Source organism: Eurytemora carolleeae, unplaced genomic scaffold (assembly GCF_000591075.1).
Source record: "Eurytemora carolleeae unplaced genomic scaffold, Eaff_2.0 scaffold455, whole genome shotgun sequence".
NCBI classification, from domain to species: domain Eukaryota; kingdom Metazoa; phylum Arthropoda; class Copepoda; order Calanoida; family Temoridae; genus Eurytemora; species Eurytemora carolleeae.
In genome coordinates, this window is record NW_019396342.1 from 59,005 (window position 1) to 68,926 (window position 9,922).

The following is a 9,922-nucleotide window of genomic DNA, read 5'->3' on the forward strand; positions in this document are numbered from 1 at the left end:
GTAACCCTGTATCTAAATATCTAGGTATCTATATCTTTTATGCTATTTTTTTGGAATTTTGAATGATAATAATGTTTATTCTGATGGAAACTGCGGGAGACTTTATTCTATTTAGGTTTACATGGGTTCTGAATACAATTTGCTTTGTTTTAATTTTTCCTAGTCCAGAATATATTTTTGTTTCTCCTTCAATAGTTTATTTCACATAATTAATTTCTATTTATCACACGCACCCCTGACCATTTAGTAAAAGTAAATTCAACCTTGAAGTCTGACCGCGTCAACCTTGTTGCACCGGCTAGCCCTATTGAGTGTCTGCTTTATTTACCCGATGTCCGGGCGATACAGTACAAACTGGGTCCGGAAAGGTTGACCCGGCTCGGAAATTCAAATGTACTGCGGCTGCCCGTGATCAGAACAGATTTTATCCCCTGATCAACTTTTTAGTCTGGATACAGTAAAGTAAATGTACAGAATATGTTCTATGTCGTGATTAAATTTCAAGTTCGATGAAGTTTTCAAGTATTATGCAGAAGTCGCAAAAGAACTCCAATCAGTGTAAAGGGTTACCCACAAACAATGAGAATTCAGAGACGACTGTACAGAGTGTATGCATTCTGTTTACTTTTATAAATGATCCTCGAAAACTGTAAACTTGTTTTTTCTCTGCCTTATCATTAAATAAGCCATAAAAAGATTATATTCAAGATAGAAAACGTAATTTAACCTTGGGATTTTCTTATTTAAAGAGTTTCTGGTCGTTTTTTTCAGTCTCATCTTTTGTGGGTAACCCTGTACATTAATCATTGTTGAGAGATATTTTGTTTCATAGACGAGGAAAATTATTTTATATTACATTTTAAAATAGATAGTTTAATAATTGATTTAACGCTTTAACCCCAGTTAATTGTCGATGTTATAAAAAAGAAGCTTTTCTGAAAACAGTTCAGCTTTTCAGGCAGACATTTTTCTTTGTAACTCAAAATCTCACGGATTTTTCAACTTCGAACCGTCACAAACCTTTCTTGTGGTCATGTCAGCTGCCACACAAAGTAATTGAGTCTTTGCCACAAACTCTGATTTTCTAATCCTTATATTTTTTCAACCCAATATCGCAGACCTTAGATATTTCAAAGTATGAATTATGCTGGATCATAGAAATTAAGTTTGAAATATCACAGGTTTACACCATCAAGTTTGAAAGATATTATAGGATTAGTGAATCTGTGTTTGTGGCAAAGACTCAATTCCTTTGGGTCCGATCGGTTCAACCTTTTCGACGTTATTTGGATACAAACAGACAGACAAGCAAAGTATTTAAATAACTATTTGCTTTAATATAAATCAAATGGTAAAAACCCGACACTCAAAATTTTGCAATTATTTCAACCCGTTTTTATGTCTGTTTAATGTCTAATGTCTAGCTAGAAAATTATGTATGCAGACGAAATATTTCTACCGAACCCCCCTTGGCACAATTTGGAAATATTTTGCACTCTTCGGAGAAAAGCAATTATTTCGCATATGCGAACTTGAATAAGAATATAATAGCAATATTGGTAAGCCAGAGTAATTTTATCAATCCTTTAAATCTAAATAAGGATTCATACAAATAGTTCCCTCTCTCTGAGTCTAAACAATATACATATATATTTCCTATTAGGACTCATCAGTATGGCTTAATTCATCAGTTTTTGATATTTGCAGTAGACGGGGGTTGAACCGTGAATCCTTGGATTGCGAATCAAACACCCTAAGCATTGTGCCATTAAACCGTGATGATTATACAAACATTTTTAGAATAAATATTGCCATCTTTACGCTGCAAGCACGATTTCTCGAACCATGATAAGGATAAACAAAAATATTAAAAGAAGGAGTTAACAGGAATTATATTTTTAAATTTCAAACAATTTAAACTGGTGCGTACGCAATAGAAAACCGAAACTAAAGGTTGTGTCGTTAAATGAAAAAGAAATTAAATTACGTTTAGGTGACGTTAACTTGATGTTGTTAAATATTTACTGCTTTTTTTTAATGATTTCAAATAATTCAATGACAGACCTGATATCTATAAAAATGCTCAAAATGATACTTTAAATTTAGTAGATATAATGTTTTGTTTCTTAGCTTAGTGGTTCTTCTTCTTCCAGTTTTTTACTTTATAAAGTTTAATGTTTTGTTTCTTAGTGGTTCTTCTTCAAGTTTTTTACTTCACTAAAGTATAATGTTTTGTTTCTTAGTGGTTCTTCTTCTAGTTTTTTACTTTATAAAGTATAATGTTTTGTTTCTTAGCGGTTCTTCTTCTAGTTTTTAACTTTACTAAAGTATAATGTTTTGTTTCTTAGTGGTTCTTCTTCTAGTTTTTACTTCACTAAAGTATAATGTTTTGTTTCTCAGTGGTTCTTCTTCTAGTTTTTTACTTTATAAAGTATAATGTTTTGTTTCTTAGTGGTTCTTCTTCTAGTTGTTTTTACTAAAGTATAATGTTTTGTTTCTTAGTGGTTCTTCTTCTAGTTCTTTACTTACTAAAGTATGATGTTTTGTTTCTTAGTGATTCTTCTTTTTGTTTTTTTACTTACTAAAGTATAAAGTTTTGTTTCTTTGTGGTTCTTCTTCTAGTTTTTTACTTTACTAAGGTATAATGTTTTGTTTCTTTGTGGTTCTTCTTCTAGTTTTTTTACTTTACTAAAGTATAATGTTTTGTTTCATAGTGGTTCTTCTTCTAGTTTTTACTTTACTAAAGTATAATGTTTTGTTTCTTAGTGGTCCTTCTTCAAGTTTTTTACTTTATAAAGTATAATGTTTTGTTTCTTAGTGGTTCTTCTTCTAGTTTTTAACTTTACTAAAGTATAATGTTTTGTTTCTTAGTGGTTCTTCTTCTAGTTTTTTACTTTACTAAAGTATAATGTTTTGTTTTATAGTGGTTTTTCTTCTAGTTTTTACTTTACTAAAGTATAATGTTTTGTTTCTTAGTGGTTCTATTTCTAGTTTTTACTTTACTAAAGTATAATGTTTTGTTTCTTAGCGGTTCTTCTCCTAGGTTTTTACTTTACTAAAGTATAATGCTTTGTTTCTTAGTGGTTCTTCTTCTAGTTTTTTACTTTACTAAAGTATAATGTTTTGTTTCTTAGCGGTTCTTCTCCTAGGTTTTTACTTTACTAAAATATAATGTTTTGTTTCTTAGCGGTTCTTCTCCTAGGTTTTTACTTTACTAAACGAATTCATTTCATACTGCTTACGTTGCAAGGTGTGTTTCGCTACCAGCGAATACATGTACCTTGTGACTTTCTGTGATGGTTTGTCGTAACCTTTTCTCCCTTTTCTCGCACTCACTATGAATCCAGGCAAGAGTTCAGGAATATATTTCAGCGGTTCAACTAGGAAAAACACAACTAGAACTCCATATTCTTTTTACTTTTTATATATTTTTTATACAGGAAAAAGCCCTTTTAAACGCAAAGACATTAACAAGATGAAAAATAAAATACAAATACTGTTAAATTAATCAAAATAGGGCTAAAAAAACCTGTACGTTTACTTTACAGAACAAATACAATATATATTTTAATAAATCTAGCGTAGCTTACCATATTGAGCCTCCACATCAAGTCACATTTCGATTTAACAGACAGTATATATGGCGTCTTACAAAACGTTTTAAGATCGAAATTCAACTGCGCCGAAAAGTGTACGCTAGATTTATACTATAAACAAGTTCTTAGAAACCGGCTTCTGGAAACTTCTGTCCGCTCACAGTACGAAGACTCAGGGGTACTTCAGAATCTCTTCAGCGCAACCACACAGGGGCCATCATCTTTATAGAACATTACATACGTGACGTGGTCGCGTAACAAGGTGACAAAGACTCAATTCCTTCACAGGACTTTCCTACCAAACTATAATTTCCTAAAAAACACTTCGTATTTAAAACCAAATTTATTTTCTTAAAAAGTTATTTTATCAATTCTAAAAATTCGTTTTGTTTCGTTGGTCTCTATCGCTGACATATCTAAACATAGCGTGGTTTTTGTAGATAAATTCAACTGATACATATATTATATATAATACATAGGGAGATGACACAACATGACAACCCTAAACAAAACATTGTCTGTTCGGGGCATTCCTGAGTATAAATATATGGATATTCAATATCTATATCATCAGAGAAAACAAAACAATCTTTTTATAACATTTTATTCATGCTGAATGCAAAGATTTGAGTAATTGTCACATCTTCTTTGTAGATTTGGGATCTGCATGTCAAAATAAAAATAAAACAAGCGTTATAGTTTTGATACTTTATCACACTTTACCATTAACTTCATGTTTTTATGTCGACAATTTGACATAATTTTTGACGCTTCTTACGTTGCTTAAGGGAATTTAATCTATTTTCAGAACTGTGAAACAAAGTCTAGTATGACGTCACTGATTATAGAGGCGAGAGTGACTTATGCTATGAAGACGACATTTTCCGTACAGTGGAGCGCATCGAGAGTGATAAACCTGAATATACATTACAACCTTGTTTAGGACAAAAACTATAAATCTCGGATCAAAATTTTAGCTCGATCCTTTTGGACGTACAATCTGTAATAACAGCGAATAAAAACTCTTTAAAAATAGTAATTAAATTATCGACAAATAAACTTTATGTTTGGTTACAAAATACATGCAATTAAAAAGGCTAAAATGATAAAAGACAAAATTCTGCATGCTGGTAGTTTTATCTAATCAATTATAATATTAAAATGTAAATAGTAGATCGGTTACATTGACCCGTTCTTATTNCCCCCCCTATTCCTGACATTCAGTTGTGTATTCAATATTTATATCAATCCTAGGCGTATCAATGATTTGTATCAACTAAATGGTTAAAAGGCACCCTAAAATTAATAACAAATTCATACTTATGTTATTTTACGTTTGAGACAGTTTCTTGCAAAACACACACTTTACTTTAAAGAACGAGAATTATACTTTGAACAAAAATAAAAACTTTATGAATGAAAACTATATTTAAAGAAATACCATCTATTCTCTAAAAAATGAAAACTGTACTTTCAGAATGAAAACTATACTTTAAAGAATGAACGCTACACTTTAAGGAATAAAACTACACTTTAAAAGAATAAAGTTATACTTAAAAAATTGAATTTATTCTTAAAAGAATGAAAACTATACTTTTAAGAGGAAACCTATACTTTAAATTTAAAACAATCATCATTTGATGATTTTTACAATTTTTTAAAAAATATTTTAAAACCAATATTCAAAAATAAAAAGTGAAAACTATACTTAAAGAATAAAACTTTAAAAACTTAAAAAATAAAAGCTTTACTTCAATAAACTTTACTTTAAAGAATAAAAATTTTAAAATGAAAAATTTAAGCTAGATACTTAACAGAATGACAACTATTCTTTAAATTTACTTCAAAGAGATGACAAATTTTAGAAAGCTTCATATTTCAAATTTTTAAAGTCTTTAATTTGTTCATATTGTTTAAAATAATATTGAATAATGTGGATATATAAGAAATGAATATAAATCAATTAAATTATGAATTGTAAAATGTTAAAGAATATTTCTATAAAGTATGGAGGAAGAGTGTATGTACGCTGTATATAAAGAATTAGCGTATAGTTTATGATTCTATATATGACCCTCACATTCCACAACTTTTTGTTTTCATCGCTCATTATTTCACCCCAATACAGAAACAGAGATTCAGAACTTGATTAAACACCTTCCTTCCTTATATTCGGGAATTTCGGTTTCTTGGCACGTCCTTCAATCCTTCCTTCCTTCCATCCTGCGAATTCCTCCCTCATTGACTGGATAAAATCCTTTACTACACTCTGCAAGCTTGAACATGAAATAAATCATGACACTCTTCTTTTATTTCTGCCTGACTGTATGATTAAACATAATGAAATCAACTTTATATTGTAATTTTAAAAACACTTTTACAGGGAAGGTTAACCTAGTATTGAAATTTATTTTGAAAAGTGCAATAAGTGATTCACAACAGTAAACCCATCTCTGCAGTTTCCTGTCTCGTCTTTGTTGTAAAAATAAAGAAAGCAAAAAAATAAACTTATTAAGTCGAAACTTATCAAAAAAATGGTTAATGAACAAACATATAAACTAATAAACTAATGAATTAATGATCTAATGAACCAATATACAAATTAAATTATGATTTAATGAACTTATGAACTTGAACTAATTGAACTAATTAACTTATGGACTAATAAACTAATGGTTTAATGAAATTATGAACTAATGAACTAATAAACTAATGAACTTATCCACTTATGCAGTAATTGATTAATGAACTTGAACTAATGAACTAATGAACTTATAAACTACTGAAACGAAAAACTACTGAAATGATAAACTACTGAAATGATAAACTACTGAAATGATAAATAATTGAAATGATAAACTACTGAAATGATAAACTTCTGAAATGATAAACTACTGAAATGATAAACTACTGAAATGATAAACTACTGAAATGATAAACTACTGAAAAGATAAAATACTGAAATGATAAACTACTGAAATGATAAACTACTGAAACTAATAAACTAATGAACTAGTAAGCTTTTGAACATCATAAACTAATGAACATTATAAACTAATGAACCATAAGCTGATGAACTAATAAACTAATGAACTAATAGACCAATGAACTAATGAACAACTAAACTATGAAACTACTGAACCTAATCAACACTAATTATACAATGCCCCTGTTGCTAAATATATTGGTCTGATTGTACCAGGAGTAAACTAAGGTTGAGTTTTTACCAATGTATACCCTGAGATACGAAGTATATGTAGAAAATAAGGAACTGACCTGGGTTCAGTTATACACAAACATTCAACCAGTTAACATGCCTCACAAGGTGGGCAACAGATTGCAAATATTATGCAATATATTCGCACATCTAAAAGATGCAAGGAGCAGGGGGGGCAGATGGAGGAAGAGGGAGGGAGGGAATTATAGGAGGAGGGATTTGTTAATACTCAAATTAAACTTAGGAATTAGGTGAACCCTCTTTAGATCATAGTTGATATTAATTACAACTCTAAAATATGGCTTAATAATGTAGGGTGAATATTGTAGAATGTAATTTAGACATTAGACTTAGGATATCGGCTGTAAGATATAAAATATGTAATCTAATCGTTGGATGAAGAAAGTAGTATGTAATATAAAGACTTTAAGATTAAGGAAGTAAACAATAGAATAAAATAAGTAAAGAGTTTAACGTATATTATGCAGAATTAAGGATGCAGGATGCAGCATGAAGATTTTAGAGTGTAAAATGTGGAATGTATCATGCAGGATGTAAAATGTAGGTGTAAAATCAGAATAAAGGATATAGGATGTATAATGAAGGATGTTGGATGTAGATTGAAGACTAAAATGTAAAATGTAGGGTTTTAAATGTATTCTGAATAATGTATAATGTAAAATGCAAAATGCAAGGTTAATTAATAAATATAAAAAGTAAGAACTAGCTCTCTAGCTGTCCTTGAATTTCAAAGTTAGTGTTAAAGTTTACTCCCAAGAGAGAGATGTTAAAAAATCTAATCTGAAACCTGAGATCATGAAACTCTCTCCTAGTCCTGCTCCAACCTGAGATAATAAAACTCTCCTGGTCCTACTCCAACCTGAGATCATGAAACTCTCTCTAGTTCTACTCCGACCAGAGACCATCAAACTCTCTCCTGGTTCTATCCTACTCCAACCTGAGATCATGAAACTCTCTCCTAGTCCTGCTCCAACCTGAGATAATAAAACTCTCCTAGTCCTACTCCAACCTGAGATAATGAAACTCTCCTAGTCCTACTCGAACATGAGATCATGAAGCTCTCCTAGTTCTACTCCGACCAGAGACCATCAAACTCTCTCCTGGTTCTATTACAACCTGAGATTATGAAACTCTCCTGGTCCTACTCCAAAATGAGATAATGAAACTCTCCCCGTCCGACTCCAACCTGATATCATGAAAATCTCCTAGTCCTACTAGAACCTGAGATAATAAAACTTTCCTACTCCTACTCCAACCTGAGATGATGAAACTCTCTCCTGTTCCTACTCCAACCTGAGATCATGAAACTCTCTTAGTCCTACTTCAACCTGAGATAATGAAACTCTCAAAATCTCCTATTCCTACTCCAGCTGAGATCATGAAACTCTCCTAGTCCTACTCCAGCTGAGATCATGAAAGTCTCCTAGTCCTACTACAACCTGAGATCATGAAACTCTCCTAGTCCTACTCCAGCTGAGATCATGAAACTCTCCTAGTCCTACCCCAGCTGAGATCATGAAACTCTCCTAGTCCTAATACAACCTGGGATCATGAAACTCTCCTAGTCCTACTACAACCTGAGATCATGAAACTCTCCTAGTCCTACTCCAGCTGAGATCATGAAACTCTCCTAGTCCTACTACAACCGGCAAGATAATGAAACTATTCTAGTCCTAAACTGAGATTATGAAACTCTCTCCTAGAAATAATCAAACCTGAGTTCAAGAAATTTTGGAACCTTTGGAGTACTAGGAATTTTTGGAACACTCTGAACCTATAGAATACCTTTGGAATAATATGAACCCTAGGATAAATTGGAATAGGCGTACTAGGAACATTTGGAATACTTGGAATCTTTAGAGTACTAGGAACACTTTGTGTACTTAAAACGTTTTGAATATTAAGAACATTAGGAGTACTTGAAACGTTTGGAATACTTGGAATCTTTGGAGTATTGTACTATATGAACCTTTGGAGCACTATGAACCTTTGGAGTACTATGAACCTTAGGAGTACTAGGAACTCTTGGAATACTTGAAGCCTTTGAGATATTAGGAACCTTTGGAGTACAATTGGAATCTTTCCATGAAATCTTTGGAACTCGGAAATATTTCAGAAATAATTAATATTATTGGAAAACAAGTTTACTTAAAGGACGGCCGAAGTAATTTCAGGTGACTTATAACAGGCCCTTACCGTTGTATCTTTGTTTTATCATAAATGATTGAGATATCCTTATTTTTACTGTTTTATTTTTTTCCCAATTGTGGATTTTCTGCAAATGTGATTAATGCAGAACAAGCAAGAAAGAACAAATTTTGGTGTTAGAAAAATATCTCTCAATTGTTACTTACTATTGTTACTAACGGTTGTGTAAAAGGGTACTTCTGTGGATCGTGTTTTTAACATTTAAAATGGAGGGTCAATTGAAAATATGCCGATTGTCCCTTTTCCGGACAATATTTCAGAATAATTTCCGGTTTACGAGAAAAAAGTTGTTCCGGAATTCCGAATACCTTTCCAAAATGAAAATTGGGAAAACAATTCCGGACAATTTCTGTACTTAAACCGTAAACCGGAATTCCGGTGCAAACCCTAGTGCTTCAGTATTTTAATCGATGTAAAAAGTGCCAACCATAAAAAACAAGAATTGTCCTCTTTAAAAAATATAAACTACAACTGTAGCTTGAGAAATCGTTGACGTGATTTGTTAAATTAAGATTTAATTAATTCCATTGAATCTTGAGACCAAGGAGCCCGTTCAACCATTATGCTGCAAGCTTAAATTCTCAAGCCTGTAAAACTTAAAATTATCTTTATACCCGCATCCCCCATGCAATTCATGTCCCCCCTCTATGCAGTTACTGTATCCCCCCTTTTATCTGCTTGCTTGAGTTATTTTACCATTAAGTTTGTAAGTAAAGTTTACTCCAGAATTTTCCTCATTTCCCGTCATTTATTCGTCTTTATATTCGCAGTATTTAGATGCATATCAGTGCAAATACAAGGAATTCTAAAAATTCTAAATAGTTAAAGGGTGATACCGTGTGTGGGAAATCTCATTTAACCTTTTCTCCCCCCATGAATT

General features: G+C 31.5%; 1 protein-coding gene across 1 annotated transcript in view; it reads left to right on the top strand.

Moving 5' to 3' along the window:
- The first annotated feature begins 6,893 nt into the window (after positions 1–6,893).
- The window catches only part of LOC111701324 (uncharacterized), a 22,744-nt gene continuing 19,715 nt past the window's right edge, over positions 6,894–9,922 (top strand). Inside the window, exon 1 of the mRNA XM_023472566.1 lies at positions 6,894–6,921. Coding sequence (XP_023328334.1) covers positions 6,910–6,921 — 12 coding nt within the window. The 5' untranslated portion in view covers positions 6,894–6,909. The remainder of the gene's footprint in view (positions 6,922–9,922) is intronic.